The sequence below is a fragment of the Neomonachus schauinslandi genome, chromosome 13, assembly GCF_002201575.2.
Source record: "Neomonachus schauinslandi chromosome 13, ASM220157v2, whole genome shotgun sequence".
Classification (NCBI taxonomy): domain Eukaryota; kingdom Metazoa; phylum Chordata; class Mammalia; order Carnivora; family Phocidae; genus Neomonachus; species Neomonachus schauinslandi.
The window spans coordinates 13,811,931-13,835,857 of record NC_058415.1 but is presented as its reverse complement, the minus strand read 5'-3'; the positions used below and the strand labels follow the sequence as shown (position 1 = coordinate 13,835,857).

The following is a 23,927-nucleotide window of genomic DNA, read 5'->3' as shown; positions in this document are numbered from 1 at the left end:
ATTTAATGCACTTACATTTAGGAAACGAAGTGCGCCTAAGTGCTTAGCTCTAACTTGTTTCGGACGCTGCTGAATATTTTTCTTGACCTGCATGGTACTTTGAGAAATTCATACTTTCTTAAAAATAAAAAAAGAAGAAAAAAATAACTTTCTCCTAATGGTTAGCCCCTTCCTCTAAAACTGTGCGTTCCTTTTTAAAATGATCTTTGATGTTTACCTGCCATTTATACTGGACAAACAGAAATAATTGGACTTTAGCACAAATGATTGCCTTCTGTTTTGTGTTGTAACTCAAGAGCAGTCAGGAAACAATAGTTTACCTTTAGAAACCCCCAGGCCCTGGATTCTGCCTCTCTCCTTGACACGGCTGTGTTAGATGTCCTTCTCTACCAATATCCTAGAGTTCTTGCTACACAACTAAAAATCCTGACCTCAGAAAGGTGGATAATGAGGGACAAATTTTAAGGATTACTGATTGTAGAAGGAGTTGCCTTTTTAAAGAAGCAAAACTAATGAAATTGTAAAGGTAGAAGTCCAGGCATCTATGATGCTAGAAAAGGAGTTTGAGGAAAAATTTAGCCTTTCTAAATGGGTAACAACCAATTTCTTTGTTCCTCCTAGGGATAGCGGGATCTTCTACCAGTTGAAAAGTCAGCTAAGCTTAAACATCTTTTTTTTTTTTTTAAGGCTCTTTTTAACATTGAAAAAATTCATCTACTTGGAATTTATCTTCCTTTTTTAAAAAATTTAAATTCAGTTAGCCAACATACAGTGCATCATTAGTTTTTGATGTAGTGTTTGATGATTCATCAGTTGCATATAACACCCAGTGCTCATCGCCACACGTGCCCTCCTTAATACCCATCACCCGGTTACCCCATCCCCCACCCCCCCTCCCGTCTATAACCCTCAGTTTGTTTCCCAGAGTCCAGAGTCTCTCATGGTTTGGCTCCCTCTCTGATTTCTTCCCATTCAGTTTTCCCTCCCTTCCCCTCTGGTCCTCTGCACTGTTTCTTATATTCCACCTATGAGTGAAACCATATGACAATTAACTTTCTCTGACTGACTTATTTCACTTAGCATAATCCCCTCCAGTTCCATCCATGTCGATGTAAATGGTAGGTATTCATCCTTTCTGATGCCTGAGTGATATTCAATTATATATACAAACCACATCTTCTTAATCTTATTTGAACTTAAACAGGTTATATTTATTTACTATTTTTTTGGTATAAGGATAAAGTCTTTTCTTTGAAATGTTACTAGTAATTGAACTTCTAAGTTACCTTTTTGCATAAATTACACCTAGCATGTAGGATCTAATTATCAGTTTTATTTCTTGAAAATAGAGACAGATCTAAATGGTGATGGCAGAGCAATCTGGGAAAGCCAACTTCTATGTTCTTTTCTACTTTGTTCTTTTTTGAAAATAGCTGTCTTGTCCATACCATGTTATTGCTGTTACATCACCCACAGTTTTGCATGTAATAGTGGTTCATTCACTCTCACTGCTGAATAGTATTCCATTGTCTCAATATACCATAATTTATGTATCCATTTTGCCCTCAATGGACATTTGTGTAGTTTCTAGTTTAGGACTTTCACAAACAGTGCTGCTATGAATATTCTTGCAGCCTTTTATTTTATTTTAAGATTTTACTTATTTATTTGAGAGAAAGAGCCTGAGAGAGAGAGAGAGAGAGAGCGCGTGTACAAGCGGGGGGGGGGGGCAGAGGGAGAGGGAGAAGCTGACTCCCCACCAAGCAGGGAGTCTGATGTGGGGCTCAATCCCAGGACCCTGGGATCATGACGGGAGCCAAAGGCAGATGCTTAACCGACCGAGCCACCCAGGTGCCCTCTTGCAGTCTTTTATCGATCACATGCATACATTTCTGTTGGGTATATACCTTGGAGTAGGATTGCAAAATCACCGTAGGCATATCATTAGTGTTAGTGGATAGTGCCAAGTAGTTTTCCAAAGTGGTCACACCAGTATTCTTCTACCAGTGGTATGTGAGAGTTCTAGTTGTTCCACATCCTTGGCAAATCTTGGTATTTTTTGTCTGCTTAAATTTTCTATCTACAGAGTTTTATTCATCCTGTTGGGAGTATTTATGAATTTTTTTATTCATCTATTTTATACATTATTTTATAGTAAGTGGGAATTTAGTTCAGTTACATCTCCCTTTCTTCCCTTCTCTGTTCTATTCTCTCTTCCTTCTCTCCCCAATTTTAATGGTTGTGTTATTTTTAATTCTATTATTACTTACTTTCATAATTTTTATACCATTTACCTTAGTCATTATCTCTTAATCTTGAAATAAAATTTCAGAAAACTATATATAGATTTAGCAAGAGGGAAAACTGTTATATACATATGCATTTATGCAAATGCATCAATGAAAAATAAAGAGGTATTACACTACACATTTCTATGAATCATAATAGTGTTTAAAGTGTAGGAAGCCTAGATAATTGGAGGATTTTGTTTGTTCTATGGTCTACAGAAAAATTAATAGGAAGGAAGGGAGAAGGGGAGGGAGGAGGAGAAGAGGAGGAGGGAAAGAGGGAGAGAGAGAGAAGGAGGAAGGAAACAGAGCAGATCTGTAGCTAGGTTCTCTGACCTGCATTGACTTCTGCAGAGAGGACGTGATGGGGTATGTAACCAGGGAGGCTTGTCAGCAGGTATTTCAGAGAAGATACGAGATTGCTTTTCATTAAGAAGGAAGATAATTTTTCAGGAAGCTATCACCCAGAGAATTTCATCCACATAGATGGCCAATTTCCATAAACCAGTATAACCCTACTGCTCCTTGTCTTGATTAATAGTCGTGGGCTTTGGGAGATTTTTTGCTCAAGTTACAGGAATAACTGTTTCAACTCTCACGGTTGTTTGGCTTTGTGTGAGACTCAGCCCTCATATCTACTGAAGGGAATCTAATCATGACTAAATGCAGATTCTACATCCTGTCTCCAGCTTCATAGGCATTGACGAAGCCTACTTGTCTGTGAGTCTAGTCACAGTGGCTATGCTTTTAGTGAATTCACAAAGCAGTTGGCCCCAAATTCATTTAACAGTCACATTTAAAAATTTCTCTTAGTACGCAAGAGTGCCAATTCAGATTTTGCTTCCCCACGTGTGTAAGGACGTGACAGAAGGAATTAGACATCGTTTGGCTTAAGAGAAGAGATATTCTAGGGGAGTTGTAAAGGCCATCTTCAAATACCTGATGACTATCTCTTGGAAGAGCACATATGTTAAATTAGTGTGGCTCCAGAGTTTAAAATAAAGGTGGAGGCATGGATTTCAGCTTAGTTCATAAAGATGGGCTTCCTAATGCTTAAAATTGTTTAATAAGGAAATGTCCTGCTTATAAGAAAGCAGATATCTAATGCTGAATGTGTAGGCAAAGGGTGAATGACAGCTTGTTGGGTTTCTAAGGTCAGATCTGTAAGCATGTAACTCACCATTCAACTCTATGATTCCGTATAACATACTGAAGCTGAGATATGCTCCATTTTCTTTTTTTTTTTTTTAAAGATTTTATTTATGGGCGCCTGGGTGGCTCAGTTGGTTAAGCGACTGCCTTCGGCTCAGGTCATGATCCTGGAGGCCCAGGATCGAGTCCCGCATCGGGCTCCCTGCTCGGCAGGGAGTCTGCTTCTCCCTCTGACCCTCCCCATCTCATGTGCTCTCTCTCTCTCTCTCATTCTCGCTCTCAAATAAATAAATAAAATCTTAAAAAAAAAGATTTTATTTATTTATTTGACAGAGAGAGACATAGCGAGAGAGGGAACACAAACAGGGGGAATGGGAGGGGGAGAAGCAGGCTTCCCGCAGAGCAGGGAGCCCGATGTGGGGCTCGATCCCAGGACCCTGGGATCATGACCTGAGCCGAAGGGAGACGCTTAACGACTGAGCCACCCAGGTGCCCCAGATATGCTCCAAAAGCATCCTGATTTGAGAGTATTAAAATGTGAAAAATTGGGAGTGTTAAAATTGATGAAATATAGTTGATATTCTCTTATTTTGCAAAGAAAGGTTTTGGAACAAACATGGCTTTTCAGTTTTCAACACTTTCTCTATGTTTACCCTCCCCTCTTGTACTTTGCTTGATCATGTTAGTCTCTGGGTATGCCCATGGGTTTCCATGTCCTGGAATAACTAAGGGAAAAGATATTTCCTATTAACTCTTTTGCAGTAAAGTTCATGACCATCTGACATAGAGCAAATGGGTTTTGGAGAGAGTTTCTTCTGATTATACACTCAACACATGCGACAGGCTGGTAGGATCATGTAAGGTTCATAGAATGTGTAGGGCTAATGAAAGACTGTTGGCATTTGATATTTTCTTGATAATTTTTTTAAATACTATTTAAAGCTCACTTTTCAGAACATTTCACTATATTATATTTGGATTGATTTGTACATATTTATATATTTGCATTTTTATTTTATGTAGAATATCTATTATATAACAATATAAGTAATTTTTGCCTTAATTTAATGCATAGAAACCATGGAGGAAAAAAAAGGTTTATGGCATACTTCCCAGTAGTTTTTTGATGTATTTACACTCACCTTTGCAATTGCAGTGACTCTTCCAGTAAAGTTAAGTTACTCTGGAAATGGCTTTTAGCCTTGATTCCAGAATTTCAGTGCTGGTGATTTTAAATGTGTTCTTAGCTTTGATGCTGCCATTCTCTGATAACTTGTAAGAAAAATGATAGACTTTCAATGTAGTTTTCCAGTTCCTAGTTGTTAGAAAATTTGGGAAAAGACAAATGAACATCAGAAGAGGAAAGGGTCAATATTTTGCTTGTCTGTAATCACATCTAGTTTAGCCTCTTGTGCAGTTCCCAGATATTTTTTCTTGTACTTGTCAAGTGCAAAAATGAAATGCAGAGATCATCTTCTAACCAGGCTTTAAAACACAGCCTTAAGATAACAGCAATACAAGGCTCATTTTTAGACCAAACAGGTAAAAAAAATAACATATACAATCACTACTCATTGAATTTTTCTAAATATATCTAAAAACTTACCAGGGCTCTGAATACTCATGGATGTCCTGGTGCCGTCGTTCATGATAGATATTCTTTTTATTTCATTTTATTTTTAAAAAGATTTTATTTATTCATTTGAGAGAGAGAGAGCATGCACAAGCAGGGGGAGAGGCAGAGGGAAAGGGAGAAGCAGACTCCCCGCTGAGCAGGGAGCCTGACGTGGGGCTCGATCCCAGGACCCTGGGATCATGACCTGAGCCCAAGGAAGACACTTAACCATCTGAGCCACCCAGGCACTGCCATGATAGATATTCTTGACAGCAGTGTTATTTCCCCCTTAATGGGCTAATGTGGGTGAACCAGGGTCTTGTGGCTCCGTGAAGTGAGTGTTCTTGGATTATGTGCCTTGATACACCTGTGAAAGCCCCTCTTAAGAGCTCCTTTACAGGGCTTTTACCATTATAGCAAAAGAATGAACTTTCAAGGCATCCAGGTTAGCACACAGGCTTTTCATCTCCTAGGAAGTTTTCACTTATATTCCCCTTTGTTGACAACGAAAGGAAAAGGCAAATAACTACTTTAAGTCCTAATTTGCTGACTTTTTTTCTACTCCCTAATTGGCATTTAGCTCTCATACCTGTCTAATCTGTAAACTATGCATAATCATTTTGATTCATTTTTGTGAGGGGGAGAAATCTGGACCGAATTATTGTATTTCCATGAAATGTCACTAATAGTTTCAAATCCATGAGCTTAGATAGGGAGCGAGGAAATGCAAAATGGAGCCTGTGGTTTTCTCATTAAATGACATTGTGTGTTGCAAACATTGTTTAGAGCTTCATTTTGTTTAATATGGGTGTGTGATTTCTGGACACAGAGGGTTGTTTAAAAAGGTAGGAAGTGTGCCCTGTGAATCCCTTTGCTTAAAATGACAGGATTAATATTAATGTAGCACTACACACAAGTGTACAGCTGTGGGATTTTAGAGCTCTGTATTCCATTCATGAGAACTAGTCAATTCCAAAGCCTCTGCTTAATCAGACCGACCACTGACAACCCAGATTATGATTTTCACAACTGGCACCACAACACAAATTTTCCTACAGCATTTCTCACCCTCTCCCCTTCCCTCTTAATCCCTTTCTACCTTTTCCTCCTGGAAGGACCTGGCCTTATTCAAATTGGAGAGAGAATGCTCCATTTTGGAAAGAAATGAAAATACGTCTGTTGCCATTGCAACAGATAAGCAACCAGAGAGCTCTTTTCAACCAGGAGGGATTTTAGGCCTTCTTCCCTTTAATAAGGAGTAAGGTCATTGTTTCAGCTTTTGTAAATTTGTGACACCCCCATTGGCTCTCTCTTATCTGATCAAGGAAATTCTTGAACACAGGGACAGCTCAGTCTGGTAAAATAACTGACACAAAACTGAGGAGAGACTGCTGGATTTCCTTCTAATGAGGAGAAGGCAGATAGATGAACCAAGGATGAAGTGGGGGTGTCAAAGAATATTCAACACACAGGAGATCACACATCATCCTCACTGCGTTAACTGCTGTATCATCATCCTGGCCTCTGGAGTGCGAGGGTAAACTGAATACCCCACTCCTACCCCTGAGAGAAAAATGAATGAATTTAAGAAGCATCCACCCTCTCTTCCCTTCCAAAGACTCTCCTCTGCCCTGTCCCCATAGTACAGGTTGTCCGAGACGCTTAATTGCGGTTAGAGCAGCAAAAATCAGCTGGAGAGATTTTAAAGATCCTAATTCCCAGGCCCCAGCCAGACCAATTAAATTGGACTCTGAAGAATATCAGCATAAAAAAAAAAATTAAGTAACTCCTATGTGCAGCCAAGTTTGAGAACCGGCAGGCTAATCCGAGCAAGCGTGAGAAGGAATTAGTGTGGCATCTGACAAGGAGATGAAGCTCTGCTCCCCCCAAGGATACTTAGGAGGCTGTTGTTGCTGCAAAGAGGAGAAAGGGAAGAAAGAGAAAAGGAAGGAAGGCAAAGTTGCATGCTTCCTTGTCTTTCTCCAAGTCAACTGGAGTCTCCCAGTGTGGGAACATAAGCTTGCACCTGCAGCTCGGGGTGGGGGTGTGGCTGGTCCCCAGGCCTGGGGGACTGGACTGGGCGGGGTGGGGTGACTGGAGGTAGCTCCCCAGGGGCGCATCAATAGCCCCAGGCGTGGGCCGTGTGCCCCCCAGAGAAAGCGGCGCCTGCGGGGTGGAGAGCAATTTGGGGGCGCAAAAGGAAGCTGGCTCGGGCGCAGGTGGCGCTCGCAGCCCCAGCCGACAGCTCAGCCAATGGCGGGCGCAAGCGCAGCCTGGTGGCGGCGGCGATAAGGGAGCGCAGGGTTGTGGCAGGAACCAGCGGAGAGGCAAAGGCGGCGCCAACAGAGAGCTGTGCGCAGGCTGGAGTGAGAGCCGGAGGCGAGAGGAGGGAGTGAGAGCTCGGCGCCCGGGTGTTGCCTGGCAGAGCAAGGCGAATTTAGCATGGGGAAGAAGTGGAGGGATGCGGTGGAGATGGAGCGGGGCTGCTCGGACCGCGACGACAGCGCGGAGAGCCGCAGGCGCAGCCGGAGCGCCAGCCGGGGCAGGTTTGCCGAGTCGTGGAAAAGGTTAAGTTCCAAGCAGGGATCCACCAAGCGCTCGGGACTCCCATCGCAACAGACGCCGGTGAGTGGCCCGGGGAGAACCCCTAGGTCTCTTCCTCCCTCCGCCCGCGACTCGAGCCCTTTCCATGGTGCTGAACTTGCCTCCTTAGGGGCTCGAGCCTGGGAACTTGTGGAGCTGCTTCTAATGAAAGTGTTGGGGGCTGTGAGGAGGGGCAAGAAGGAGCGATTTCCCTTTCTTCAGAGAGGGGAGGGTCTCCTGACATCTGTGGTATCTTTGCAAAAAATGGAGAAAATGTTCGAGAGGCGAGGGGCTCACTGTCAGATCGTTATAGAGTTTTGCAATTAACGGAGTGTGCGAGATGTTGCCGAGTGTACTGTTGTGACTCCTCTGCGTCCCGAGGGTCTGTCTGTGCAGCGTGTTCGAAGGTACTCGGCATCCGCTGAATGAGGGCGGAATAGGAAGGGCATGCCATTTTTCACTCTCTTAACACTTGCTCTTTTTCATCCCACACCCCCACTATGTTAATGGGTGCATTTAATTGTTTGCAGAATGTTATTTGCATACAGAGAATAGCGAGAATATCCCAGGTGCTTATAATCCTACTGTTAACACACACAGCGTTCAGAAAACAGTTTTCCCATGCGTCAGCTCCTCTTCAATGTCTAATTAGTGCGATAAAAGCACTCAAGTGAAATTAATATAGGCATCGTATGTGTGTAGAGTAGTACAGTTGATAAAAAACTTTAGCTGCATATGCATTTTTAGTATTTAAATATTATCTGTTTTCCTTTAGCCTAGAGGGAAGGAACTGTTCCAGAAGAGAGTGCAGAGCCCTCCTGTTGCTCCTAGGGAACAAGGGTACAGCACTTCAACTTAGGAGGCATCATTAAGAACATCAGCGTGTGTGTGTGCTGGTGTGTGTACCTATGTTTTACATTCAGAGGAGTTGACAGCAGATATTGTATTGTATAGAAGAGAAACTGAATTAATTTTTTAAAAGGGTGGTACAAAAGCATTGTATCTCATAGCATGAATAGTGGTACCTTCTGTTTTCAAGAGATCATCACTAAAGGAAAAAAATTAATCTGTAAAAAGCAGGATGTTTAAAACATTACTTCAGTAGAATGAAATATAAACATGTAAAATTTTTGGTATGTTTATTTTGTTTGCTGTTCACAAAAGCTAGCAGAAAATGTTATTAAATTTGAAATATTTTTTCCTAATATTTAGTGTTGTAAGTTTTTTTTTTCTATCTAAAGATGGATATAGTACACTTAAAATGCGATTAATTTTATTTCAGGGGTTGCAATATCATTTTCAAATAAAGGTAAATTTAATATTTTAAAAAGGAGAATATTATTCTGAAGATAGGAATTGATGACTTCTGGTTTTCATCAACTACGTGAACTAAGAATTTTATCCCCCTTTTAATAGAAAGTATTATTCTAAATAACTTCTTATACTGCTTCTTTGATTCTGTTCAACAGGTGTGTGCAGAGTCTCAGGAACATATAAAATCTTCATATAACCATAGGTTAGGCTCAGTAACTTGCAGGTCTGTTACTTAGAATAAAAATATGAGAGAGAGAGGGCATAATAGGATACCATGACAACAGAAGACATCTGGAAAAGTAACTGTGTCCTCCTGTTTACTAAGGGTAATGATGGTGTTATATTTCTCTGTAGTACTTGTTAATTGAAACATTAGTAATTCAGTTAAAAACCAGTCATGGCAAAAGCCTGTGCTTATTCTCACATTGCATGACCTGTTTGATATCGATTTTGTTTTAAAAATCTAGTAAGTGCTCCTAGCCATGATTTGAATTACCAGAATATTTTAAACAAAGGTAATGAGATTTTGTAAATTTTAGAGCTGGGATGGTGGTTTTTAATCAAGGTTTGATTCCATTAGTTGTTAACAAAGACTTTATACTTCATCTGTAAGTGATACACCCAACTTACTTAGGCAAACAAGAGGGAGGAAATAATAAGGCTTGCAGCAGACATGCTGATAGAAGTTTTTAATCTTCAAGGGAAGATTTTTTTTCCTGCCTCTTAAGGTGAGTTGGTGCTATTTTCAACTTCCATTGTGTTTTATGTAAAAAAAATAGCTTAAATTACAGAGATTAAAGGAAGTAATTAAAGCAGTTAATATGATTAATGCTGCTTTTTATTTATTCTTCTGAATAAATAAGATATTCTGTGATGTGACTCTGGATCTTATTCATTTTGTGTGGTACTCAGAAATGTTCTGGCATCATCGTAATAAAAATGGTAGGAGAATTTTTTTCTTTCTTTGAAGACAAAGTAGATAAATGTGGAAAAAGGTAGTTAATAATAAAACATGGGAGCATTCTTAGATCCTTCTTTCATCTTTCTTTTGAGAATGTAAAATGATTATATAGTTGTTTAGTGATGTGGCCTTTGTTACTGTCTTTTCTGCTATAGTTAGAGTCTTGAAATCACTTCCAGTTCAAGTCCTTCCCAGGGAACAATGACAGTCCATGACTCTGTCCCCAGTGGGAATGACTACATTCGTTTTCATTTTCACTAACAACAAAGCACACATACATCATAGATAATGGGGGAGATTTTCTTCCAGCAAGCAGAGGGCTGCCATATTCTTGATTATCCAGAAATTCTTTTCTTCTATGATCTGAGTCATGGTGTTTTTATGTATCAAGGGTAGGGGAGGTCTGTTTGAATCAACCTTGGTAATTAGATTTCCTATCTACTTATCACGAGATATGTTGGCATTTTCTTACAGAAAGCTTAGAGATTGGGCTGGACCCATGATTTTGATGTCAGTATGAGAAATCAAAAAGTCACATTTCTGGCAATCTCTTTAGCACTCAGAAGATGGTCTAGTGATGTTCTTCGTGGACTGTGGCAGGCCCAGGGCAGGACAGTATGTGTCATCCTTGCCTCAACTCCCTGGGGCCTGCTTCTATTCTGGCACCAGGCAGAAGCAGCCCTACTCGGTACAATAGTGAGAGGAAGGGGCAGCTGATCTGGGTCCTAAAAGTGGTATTTAAAGGCCTTGTTTTCAAGTTCTGGGCTACAAGAGTGGATGTTTCTAACTCATCAGTCCTTGCTGATTTGAAAAGATTTTTTCCCCAAGCAACCTTCTTCTTTCCCCTTATTTTTAGGCTTCGTAGTTGATAATGCACAGTTTAATTCAGTAATCTACAGTACTCAAATTATACCCCAAATCATACAATTCTGATAAAGTGAAGTAGGATTTAATCATATTCATTCCTTGGAATCTGTTCCCCCTTGACTGTGGGTCATAGATTATTTTTTAAATCTAAAAACGGTGGGGTGTTTTTTCGGTAAACTAGTAAAAGAATTTGATACCAATTTTATAGTTATATTAATATAAAAGTTACATATTTGCATTGTGGATATGAAATTGGGTTTCTGGACATTAATATTTTACATAATGCCACTGTTAAATTGGTCAATAGGCGTAAAAGGATTTTAAAACTTCTTTGCCTTTATTCAATACTATCTGGATTTCATATTTCTCCTTGAAGTATTATTCTTATTATTCCTATTACTTGTTTTAATTCTATCCACACAAAAATACATGGGAAATCTACTGAAAGGTGATTCAGCAAGTGCTGTCTGGTGTTACAAATATCACATGTTCACCTCAGCCTGTAATATTTTTAATTTTGAAAGGTGATTTCCTCCTCTAGTCCCACAACTATTTCAGGGCTTGTTTTCAAATAGATGCAGATTTCATTTAATCTCCAAGTAAGCTCTGTGTAAAAGGAAAAAAAAAAAAGAAAAGAGTTCTGAGGGGGTAAAATGATGGAGTTGTAATTAGAGTTGTTTTTCAACCTTAGATGGCATGCTTGCTTCCACTAATGCTATAATTACCCTAATCAGCAGGTGCCAGCCACAGAACATCACGCCTTGTGCAGACAAGTGTTCAGCTGAGAGTGTATAGAAACAGCCACGCTGCGAAGTAGACCAGTCCGGTACAGCTGGGTACCAAATCCAGTCTTCCTACAGCTGTTTGAGAGGTGATGTGGGCAGGGAGGGATTCCAGGAACAAATCTGCCTCTGGTCCTGAGGCCGACTTGTCCCTTCTGGGCCTAGTAAGTGCTTTCTGGTTACTCCTGCCAAAAGCTGGGTCCTTCAAGAGCTTATAAGAAATGAGGAAAAGCTGAGTCAAAGGCAGGGCTAAAGTCAGAAAAACCCATCTCCCAACCAGTTGCCCATTGGCGGATGATGGGGATGGTAATTCTCGTGGTGGCTGTGGTGGAAACTGCAGCAGGTTGGTGAAAAGGATCCTCGCCCCTTTTTCAGTGTTCTGATATGCGATTGCAGTGTCATTAAACCCTTAATGGTTTGTTCTTGTTACGCAAAGGGCTCTCCTGGTGAAAGCAGAATGAATCCCCTGCAGGGCTAGTCCATTACTGAGTAAACCATTTCTTGACAGGTTGATTTTTGTCTGCTTTTTACTCACTGTGTTAAAAAAAATACAAGGGGACAGTGTTGTATCACTCAGGAGTACAGATGTATTTTCTTGTTATTGTGAATTTTTGATGGGAAGAAAACCATTTTCTGATGATGGTTTATTTTGTTTAAGCATTTCCGAAATGTTATCTTTTTTTCTAGTAATTAACAACTAAGAAGCTTGTTCTCATTGATCACAGTGAATAGTGAAATAAATTTAGTTTCATCTTTAATTTGAGGACCACAAATGTATTTGGTGGCCATTGAGTAATTCAAATATTTTAAGTCTTGAGGAGGAAAAGATCCTTGTATGGTGATGGTTAAATGTGTTTTCAGTTATTCCAAAATATATTAGAACATTTCCTCCTGCCATTATTTATTGAGATCTTGAAAAACAATTGAATCATTAAAAATCATTTATAAATAGTAGCAACACATTATATTCATTTGTCTCAACCAGCTGTGGTGTTCTGTGCATTGGCTTTACTTTTTGTTTCTTTCATTTGCAAAGCCCAACGAGGACTGGTGGAGCAAAAACCCAAGGATGATAGAGAACAGCATTGAAACAAACTTTTTTTTTTTTAAAGATTTTATTTATTTATTTGAGAGAGAGAATGAGAGAGAGAGAGAGAGAGCACAAGAGGGGGGAGCGGGAGAGGGAGAAGCAGACTCCCTGCTGAGCAGGGAGCCCAATGCGGGACTCGATCCCGGGACTCCAGGATCATGACCTGAGCCGAAGGCAGTCGCTTAACCAACTGAGCCACCCAAGTGCCCTGAAACAAACTTTTATTCATCTGACATTCATTGAGTACCTAGCAAGTGTTAGGCACCATGGTAGGTACTGGACAACTTTCCTAATAGAACTGATGGCTTCATACAAGACAGGGATCTGCAAAGCAACCAGACAGAGATATACGCAGTCTAGCTTTATGGTCAGAATACAATGGAGTAAAGGTTAAAGTAGTGAATGCCCGTTAAGGGATGGTAATGAGAAATTTAGATAAGAAGCTTCCTCCACTTGATGCCTGATTCTCAAAAGGTGAGGAAGAGAAAGAGTTGTGTGGATTTGGCAGTTTGGAAAAGGGCAATAGTATCTTTCTCAGTCATTTCAACTGATTCATGAGGGTGGATGCCTGAATGCAGTGAGTAGAAGAAGCCAAGGCAGATGAGACAGAGAAGTAACTACATCAAGAGCAAATACACTTAGTATGTGCCAGGCACTCTCTAAGCACATCACGTAACTTATTATGCATTGCCTGACTTCAGCTAGAATATAAGCTCCACAAAGGTAGGGATCTTTGTTTGGTTCACTGATTTATCCGGATGCCTTGAACAGTGCCTGGTGTATAGCAAGTCCTCAAATGTTTGTTCAGTGCATGAATTGACCAGTTAATAAATACATTAATAGACATGGTATTTTCTCATTAATATGAGGTAGACTTCAAGTTCTTGGCTATGAGAGCAAAGAGAAATAGAGGCAGAAGAAATTTTCTTTCCTTTTTCTTGTGTGGTAAGATGGGAGAGATTTGAACATGTTTATTTGTTGGAAGAAGAACCTATTAAAGGGTTTAAACAAGTAGGAAGAAAGAATAGCAGTGAATCTAATCCATAGCCTTGGAGGAGTTGGGATTTGTTTTATGGGAGAGTTGAAGACCTATTTTTTGCTTGTTTTTAATCCCAGCTCTGTCCTCTCTTTGTCTAATGAACTTGCCTGGTGCACACTGGATTTGATTGCTAATTCTTTTGCAGGTTTTACTTAGTACATATTTAGTCTATAATGTTGGTAAATTAATTTACGAGTTACGCAAAAAGAATGTATTTTTATGAAAACTTTTGTTAGTAATTCAGAGATTGCTGAAATATAACTTTGTATCTCCCTTTGACCTCTCTAAATACCTCAAGGAATGTGGGAAAATTCTCAGACAGATTTCAAAAAGGTGGAAATCACTACTTTAGCTCTTCGGAAGATAGTTATCTAAGTTCAGAGTTGACCATCAAACTGCCAATCCATGCGTTCAGTGTCATGAGATTGCATATTCATTACAAATACCTCTCTAGAATCCCAGAACTTCAACCCCAAAATAGTCACACAAAAGGGAATACATTCATGCTAATAACCAGGTAGGTTTTTGTCCTCCCTGAAGGTTGATTTTTCTAGGACTTCCTTGGGAATGAACTTCACAACAGTGAGATTAGGAGGGAGGGCTCTAATGATAAGCATTCTGAGGAGGAGGTTCAGTTTGAATGCAGGTCATCTCTACTTTGGGAGTTGTATGGAAAATCCAAATTGATCTTGAGAATAATATGGTGCTTTGGAATCAACCAGATCTAGATTGGAATCTTGGCTCTGTCCATTATTAGTTGTGTGGCCTTAGCTGAATTATATTTCTAGGTCTCTTTTTTCCTTAATTCTATCAGGAGAATTCCTTTTTCCTTTCCCACTGAGTGTAAGATTCACTCAAGTCTTTGTCTTCTTTTTATGTAAAGAAAAAGTATCTATTTTTATTTAAAATTTAAATTGTCTGAAAATAGAAAAAAAGAAAAATCACAGAAAATATTATGAAAAGATTCCACTTACTCATAATACATATTAAACTGAGGTTAATAATTTGGCATATTTTCTTCATATCTTTTTAAAAGAAGTAAAATATTATAGGCACAGTTAAAATACTCCCCTACCATTCTCTTGATTTCTTCTCCAAAGGTCAGAAATATTCTGAACTTGAGGTTCATTCTTCTCATATAGTTTTTTAGATACCTTTAGTATATATATATGTACTCATAGAATGTGTAAATAGTATGGTTCTGTGTGTCTAAAAATTTTACATGAATTGTGAGACATATCTTCTTTTGCAGTTTGCTTTTTTCACTCAACATTACATTTTTGGAGATATATGGTTATATATAAATGTTGCCTTTTATTTTAGTATGTGTTTGTACCACAAGTAATTTATTCATTTCTCTACTATCAAAAATTTAGTTTCTTTCTTTCTTCTTTTTTTTTTTTGCGATTACAAACAATATTTAGTTACCATCTTTGTACTTGTCTCTGGTTCTTGCAAATATTTTTTGACAAGATAAAAATTCAGGAACTGACCTTGCTTTTTGGAAGACATAAGGACCAGGGCCTCACTTGTAGTTGTTTTGCACCAGAGAAAGGTCAAGCTTGTCTAGATCCTAACCTCTGAACAGAATCAAAATTTGCAAGGGGCTGAAGGGTGGTGGCGCTGTCCTTTTGCTTTGAGATTATATTGGCATTCAAATCAGACAGACTTGATTTTAAGTCTGTCTCAGGTCATTAACTGACTTTGCAACTTAATCTTTCTGTGTCTCCGTGCCTTCATCATAAAATGAGGATGGTAATCCCTGTCTCCAGGATGAATTGTGGAAGTTAAATGTATTGTGTAGCTAGTACAGCTTCTGGCAAGAGATACTTGCTAAATGGAAATAGTTACCTAACTCCTGGTATTAACTAGAGGTGTTACAACAAATACCAAAACCAAAGTTGCCTTTGCTTGATGGGAAAGTGTTTTTTGTGGTCTTCAGTTCTTCTGGGATTAGAATGTTGTTGGTTACAGTCAAGAAGTCATATAAGGCTGATGATTGTATTGGGCTTCTTGTTTGGAAAGTATTTTAGAAAATAAAATCAGCTTATTTTCTCCAAGATGTTTGTTTTCCACAGTAGGTCCTGGTCCTTGAAGTGTCTGTTACTCTATGTTTTTACTGAAGGTGAATTCACTGACCTTTTTAGAGATGAAATATGAAATTTCTACCATATTGAAAAATATAAGATACTCTTTGCTTTTGGTATTTTTTATCATCGGGTTCTGTATCATTGGGTTTTTTTTTTTTTTTAAAGATTTTATTTATTTATTTGACAGAGAGATAGAGCCAGAGAGCACAAGTGGAGAGAATGGCAGAGGGAGAGGGAGAAGCAGGCTCCCCACTTGAGCAGGGAACCCAATGCGGGGCTCGATCCCAGGACCCTGGGATCATGACCCGAGCCGAAGGCAGACGCTTAACCATCTGAGCCACCCAGGCACCCCTGTATCAATGGGTTTTGAAACAAATTATGGTTACCAAATTATTCTCTTCATGAACCTCAAGACCTTTGAGAAAGGATTTTTTTTTAATCCTTTTATTAAGGAAAATTCAACCATGTACAATAGGAGAGGGAATTGTATAATAACTGCATATACCCATAATCCAGCTTCAACACTTATCAAATCATGACAATTTTGCTTCATTTGTACCTCTATTTTCTATTTCTTCCCTCCCCACTAGATTATTTGCAGGCAAATCCCAGATGTCATATTATTTCTTCTAAAAAATATCTGAAAGATAAGGACTCCTTATTAAAACAAAACTATAACTTGGTTTAAAATGTAAACAAATTAATAATTTCCTAATGCCCACATATATTAAGATCACATTTCCTTAATGATCTCATAATTCTGTTTTTTTACCCACAGTTTGTTTGAATCAGAATACAATTGTAATTGGCACATTACAATTGCTTGGTTTTTCATCTATAAGTTTCTCTTCCTGATCTTTTTTTTTTCTTGTTGAAGATCATTTGTCAAATAAATTTATTTGTCCTGTAGAGTTTCCCACATTCTGTATTCTGCTAAATACATCCCAATAGTGCTGTCTTATGTGTTCCTCTGTCCCTTGTATTCCCTATGACTTGACAGTTTGAGCAGGAGCCTAGATCAGTTTTGATTTTTTCCACATAGGTATTCTGCTTGCCTCTTATTTCAGGTATTAGCTACCATTGATGATAATCGCTTAGAGTGGGGGTTGGCAAATTTTTTATGCAGAGGGCCAAAGAGTAAATATTTCAGGTTTTGCACACCATAACATCTCTTACAACTACTCACCTCTGCTGTTACTGTTTAAAAGCAGTCATAGACATTGTGTAAGTAAATGGGCATGGCTGTGTTCCAAAACCACCTTATTCATAAAGCACTGAAATCAGAATTTAGTATAATTATTTATGCCACGAATATTATTCTTTTGATTTTCTTAATCACTTGAAAATGAAACAAATAGTTCTTAGCTCACAGGCTAAGAAAAGGGGCAATGGACTGGATCAGGCCCTTGACTAGAGTTAATGGATTCCTGGCTAAGATCCATTGCTTCATTAGGGTATTGCAAAATGGTGATATTACAATTCTGTCTTTCCTTTTTCATTTAATAGCTCAAACATTTTTATAAATAGGAACCCCCATCATCAACTATTCACTTATTCTGAGTTATAGTTCATACAGTGAAGTCAAGATAAATGCTTGAGATAGTTTTTAAAAAGTTGAACCAATACTAATAGGAACTATGTATTGGCATTGATCTGTGGGTTTACTGTCAGGCCTTAGATTTTAATTGGGTCATGTGTTCAGTTAACTATGAGAAAATATTTGGTCTATTTATTGTGGAGGCCAATTAAACTCTCATTAAGACATAGAATGTGTGAAACTATATTGTCAAGTTATTTCTATATTAAAGTTTTTGCTTTCAGCACTAAAAAGAAAGTCCTGGGCATTGTGTTGGGTTTCTACTGCTGCCATAAAAGTTACCACAAATTTAGTGGCTCCCAGCAATATGAATTTATGATCATACAGAGTTCAGAAGTCTGACGTGGGTTTCACTAGACTAAAATCAAAGTGTCAGCTGTGTTCATTTCTGGTTTCTAAGGAGAGAATGCATTTACTTGCCTTTTCTGGATTCTAGAAGATACCTCAATTCCTTGGCTCCTGCCCTGTCTTTTTTCTTTAAAGTCAGTACAGTTGCATCTCATTGATCCTAGTTCTATCATTACGTTGCTTTCTTTGACCCTTCTGCCTCCTTCTTTGACTTCTAAGGACTCAAATGATCACATTGGACCCACCTGGATAATCCAGAACGATCTCTTTACTTTAAGGTTAGGTGATTAACAAACTTAATTTCATCTGCAACATTAATTCCTCTTTGCCATGTAAAGTAACATATTCATAGGTTCTGGGGAGTAGGACGTGGACCTCCTTGGGAGGCCATTATTTTGCCTGTTACAGGCGTCGAGATGTTGCTATTTGGTTTGTTAAATCTTTACTGGACAAAATTGCAAAATGGTGGTGAAAGACCCTCTCTAAGGTGCCTTTAAGTTCATGATAAATGCTCATCTCTTTGGAACGAGATTCTGCGGGCAAACAAAAGAACAGAGGAGATGAAGATTCACTGTATTCTTCCCCGCCCCCCCAAGCTTTATGAGCTATAATTAACAAAGAAAAATTATATATATCTAAGGTGTACAATGGGATGTTTGATGTAGTATACCTTGTGAAATGATTATAACAATCAAGCTAATGAACATATCCATCACCTCACATAGTCACTGCTTTTTTGTTTGTGTGGTGAGAACAGTTGATATCTACTCTCTTAGCAAATTTCAAAAATACCATAGAGTACTATTAACTATAGTCGCCATGCTGCACATTTGATCTCCAGAATTAATTCACCCTGCATAACCAAAACTTATATTCTTTTGCTTTCTGAGGGTTGAGTTTATAATGATGATTGTAGACATGGAAATTACCTTTCCTTACCAGTGGATATTCAGTAGATTTGGGAATATGAATGATTTGTTTTGACATACATTTTAATGAGCACCCACTCTGTATAAAACCTCAAATGCTACAGGAGAAAGAAATGTGAATAAAACTTCTGGAAGACTTATGATGGTGGGAGGGATGAAATTATAATTTGGTGTATAACATGATACAAGCATATTGAGTATATAGTTAGCAATTATAAGTGTTATGTTATAACAATTATTCGTATTATAAGTATATTAAGATTGCCTTAATTATATTATTAGTCTGCTAAAAAGCTTGGTAAGACTGGTCAAATCAGTGAGAAATTCAATTGGTTGAAACAATAAACAAACAAAGGATGGTATTTTCAGTTTCTGATTCACCAAATTGAAGCTTCCCAGGTAAAATAATTTGGGGGATATTCTTATTTAATCTTTTCTATATAGATGCGGCAGAAAACAATTTTTTACTAATTTTACAATGTTTTATTGATTTTTTTCTTCTTAATGAATGAAAATGACCCTCCACTTAAAAGTTTGAATCACAACTACTTTTAAAATAGGACTCTTACTGTTTTTTTTCCTGTTATTTGAAGACATCTGATTTTTCATATAAGTGCTTGTCTCCTGTACTCAATAGACAATCATTATAACAATAGATAATTATTACAAACTACTGTTAATAGGCAAGAAAGAAGGGCAAATAATTAGCACTAAGTGAGGACACAGCAATAGAGAATGTCTTCAAATGCTAAGGTTAAATAAGGTGAGAAGTTGAGTCTTTTTAAGATCATGCCTATTTCTTTTTTTTTTTAATATATTGGACATATAACATTGTGTAAGTTTAAGGGGTATAACGTGTTAATATGATACACTTACATATTGTAATATCCCTAAAAAACAAAACAAATTTTGATGTGGAAAACAAAGTTACTGGAAATATAACTGAAGGTCTGTTATTTTGAAGGAAATATTACATCTTTGAAACAATACTTTGATGATAATTTTCTAGAGCACTAGACAGTGATTGCCTGAGCCATACCAAATTGGACAATGAACAATTAAACTATCAAACTTTAGGGAAGCAGCAAGCACGTTGTTTTCCCAGAAACATTTGTCTCAGAGGATAGAAGACATTCAATGGTGAAATTGGGAAATTTCCAAGGTGCACTGAGGCCTCTAAGTTGGGAGAGCAGAGAGCTAGGGAGTGAGAGAAACTCAGGCCTGGAGCTGCTGTCTTCCTGTCAAACATCAGAGAGGGGTGGGGGAGAGAATCGTTTTGAGCTGGTGTTCTTGGGTTAAGTCTCTATAGCAGTCATTTGTGCATCTGGGGAATGTTTTGAGCTTGACATTCTAGCACATGTTCAGAATTAGGGAAAAATAAACAGATATATTTGTAGATATACAACTGATGGAGACTATGCAAGTGGTTGGGTATCGAAAGCTCAAAAATTCTACACAATCTATTATTAGTGGCTGCAAAAAAGTACCAGGGAAGCAAGGAACAGGAATTAGAGTAAGCTGAAGACTAGGTCTGTAGCAAGGCAAAAGGGCCAAGATAAAAAGAAAAGATTTGGATCTTGACTCAAGATAGAGACATTTTCCTTTGTCATTCCTAAGGGTTTTACTGTGGTTATAGCTCTGTGGTATGTTGTTGGTATTATTATTAGTAGTAGTTATTACAACTTGTATAGGTAATGAAGTATAAGGTCATTGGTATGTAAACTATTCATTTAATTTTGTTGTTGTTGTCTTTATAAAGTCTGTCAAAATGGAAGTCCTTCAGGGATTACTGAGGGGTTGTAGCAGAAATGGGCCTGATGGACATCTGTTGTCACCAACCCACTGCCCAGAGCAGGTGCCCCTTTCAAAGTACTATTCCCATTCCTTTTGACTTTATATCACAAAGTTATCTCCATGTAAAGACACATTTTGAACACAACAGTCAACTTTAAAGTTGCTTTCCTCACTGTATGCTAACTAGCTGGAATTGAAATAAAAACTTGGAAAGAAAAAAATTGCTTTCCGTTGTTCTGAGTTATTGGCTGCCATTTTTTGGGACATAAATATGAGTTTTTAAGCATTTAAAATTATTATCCTGCCCCAGCACTAAATGAAATTAGTTTTCTTTAAAAGATAAACAATAATGATTCAAATTACCAGAGCCTAGGACAAAGTGGGAATGATTTGGGTTATAGCTACAAAAAGAGCTCATTGTTTAAGAGGTGCACCAAGTTATTGGATGTAACTATAGAATGCACTGGTAACAGTAACTAAAACAAGAGCTTAATTCATGTTATGAAGACCACATACTCCAAATAAACAGACTATGAAAAATGAATGCAGAAGGAACCAGCGATAAATAATGGCTAAGTCCTACTTTTGTCTCATTACTTGTTAAGTACAGTTGGGGGAGGGAAACAGTTTTTTTTTGCAACCATACCGTGCCTTATGTGACTGGTGCCTTTGGGTCCACCGATGGAGACAGACAAGTAGGCTGGTGTGATAACATCACAGGACTGTATTGATCTCAGCAGTGAGGTAATTCACAGGATATTGTATTACTGTATAGTTCGTGAATCATACACATTGTAAAACCTTTGGAAGGCTGGGCATTATTTCTTCTTCCTAGGGAAAATGTCTGATTATCAAACATAACCTTAGACATGATTAGAGTGTAATCTAGTCCTTTGATTTAGGATCTCCTTCAGGATAAGAATTGCATTTTGTTCATTAGTGTGGTCCCAGATCTTGCTCAGTGCCTGGAATGTTATGGAAACTCAATACGTGGGTGTGCAGCCAGGGAAAGAGCATAGTGAAAGAGCTCTAGACTTAGGTGTTTCATATGCTGGACAGAAAAAGGATGAAGAAGGAGAGGAAAGCGAGCATCATTTCGGTATTTTTTTATTTTTTTTTTTTTATTTTTATTTTATTTTTTTTATTTATTTATTTTTTTTTTTTAAAAATGTTTTATTTATTTATTCATGAGAGTCAGAGAGAGAGAGAGAGAGAGGCAGAGGCAGAGGGAGAAGCAGGCTCCCCGCCTAGCAGGGAGCCCGATGCGGGACTCGATCCCGGGACTCCAGGATCATGACCTGAGCTGAAGGCAGTCGCTTAACCAACTGAGCCACCCAGGCGCCCATTTCGGTATTTTTTTAAATACCAGGCACTTACAATGATCTCTTATGCAATCTTCTTGACATCTTTTTGAGGTAGGTTTTATGCAGATGCCCAGAGCACAGATGAAGGAACTAAATTTCAGAGAAGTTAGTTTTAACCAGGGTAGCTGGGAAGTGGTAGAGATAGAATTCAGATGCAGTCAGTCTTTAATTTTTTTTTTCAATACCCTGCTGACTTTTGAGTTAGAGATAAGATAATTAAAAGAGCACAAACAAAGTTTATGTACTTCTTTTCCCTCACAAAGGTGATTTGTGGGGGTTGCTTAAAGGTCACTATGGGGGATGCCTGGGTGGCTCAGTCAGTTAAATGTCTGCTTTTGGCTCGGGTCTTGATCCCAGGGTCCTGGGATGGAGTCCTGCATTGGGCTCCCTTGGCCTCTGCCTCTCTCTCTCTGTCTCTTGTGAATAAATAAATAAAATCCTTAAAAAAAATAAAGGTCACTATGGATGGTGAGACTAAGTCAGGGCAGTAGGAAATAATGAAAGTAATTAAACAATATTGCTAGCAGCCCTGCAAACAAGCCTAGTTCCAGGAATAAACTGTTGAGGGGAAAAACAAAAACAGGTAATTTATTTTTGATGCTACTTCTCTCACTGTTTTGGGTGAGAATAGGGCAATAAGTTTGTATTCACATAATTTTAAGACTATTTCCTTTATTATTTTTAATGTGTTGAATTTTTTAGTTATCCTTTCAGATTTTAAATAAGCTGGCTAATTATGGGATGCCAATCAAAACTAGATCTAGAAAACTTTAAATTTGAGTGAAACTTGAGAATAGGATCCTTGTTAAATAGGCTTTGTGTGTGCGAGTGCGTGTGCAATTTATTGTTAGAAAAAATGTGACAAGAGCTAGATAAGAGCTTTTATTGAGAGTTTGATTTGAGAGAGTAATTACCTAGGTGTGTCTTGGGGTCAGATTAAGTTTGGGTCAACATGCTGAGTCTTCAGTATCTTCAGTTATATCAACGGGGAGCCAATGTCCGTGACAATGACCCTCAGCCAAGATGTTGTACTCAGACATAAGAGAAAGATGGATTTCTCTTCCGTCTTTCCTACTTACTAAGGCAAGGAAGTGCATTAAGTTCAGGAAGAGAGTTGTTCAATAACAATGGGTGAATGAAAATGAGTTGATGATTGACTAGAGAAATCACTTAATTAACAAACATCTCTTTTCACAAACACTCCTAGTTAATCTTACTCTGTGTACACATAGGAAGTATATGCCCATATTTTCACAAGCAAGTATATTTAAAAGCTAATTAGGACATGCTGACTTTTGCTGCAAACCTAAATAATGACGGTAACATTGAAGAGCTTGCATTCGTTCTTCTCAGGTCTCAGGGACACAGTGAGGGGATGACAGTGTTTGCAGGGATTATAAGAGAAGCAAAACGTGCCCACCCTCTTCATTTGTTATCATGAGAAAAGAGCAGAAATGAACATTTGCTGTATGCTCAGCATTTTGTTAGACTTTTTTTATATTTATTTATTTATTTATTTAAAGATTTTATTTATTTATTTGAGACAGAGAGAATGAGAGAGATAGAGCACATGAGAGGGGGGAGGGTCAGAGGGAGAAGCAGGCTCCCTGCGGGACTCGATCCAGGGACTCCAGGATCATGACCTGAGCCGAAAGCAGTCGCTTAACCAACTGAGCCACCCAGGCGCCCAGACTTTTTTTATATTTATAAAGGTTTTATATTTTATACATGTTATCTCATTCAGTCCACAGAACAACCTGATGAGGTAAGTGTCATTTCCATTTTACCAAATTCGAGCTCTCCAGGAGCTTATATGCTAGTGAGGGCTGACAGAAGAGACACAAACAAGCAAATAAATATATATAATAAAATGTCTAGTGATTATAAAGATGATGAGGAAAAACAAAGCAAGATGGGAGGGTAGAGCATGAAGAGGGGCACTATTTTAGCTATAGGGAAAACCTTTCAGATTGGTGCTATCAGACAGATGTCAGGATGGAGTAGGGAGAAAGCCCTGGAGATACCTGGGGAGGAATGTTCCAGGCAGAGAGAAGTTCAAGTGTGCTGAAGCAGAGGAGGGTTTGAGGAACAAGAAGGCCAGAGACACTGGAACA

General features: G+C 38.4%; 1 protein-coding gene across 4 annotated transcripts in view; it reads left to right on the top strand.

Annotated features, from left to right (window-relative positions):
- Nucleotides 1–7,497: 7,497 nt before the first annotated feature.
- The window catches only part of TRPM3 (transient receptor potential cation channel subfamily M member 3), an 827,080-nt gene continuing 810,650 nt past the window's right edge, over nucleotides 7,498–23,927 (top strand). For all 4 annotated transcript variants that reach the window (XM_021694438.1, XM_021694434.1, XM_021694433.1 and 1 more), the window contains exon 1: nucleotides 7,498–7,680. In XM_021694438.1, coding sequence (XP_021550113.1) covers nucleotides 7,498–7,680 — 183 coding nt within the window. The remainder of the gene's footprint in view (nucleotides 7,681–23,927) is intronic.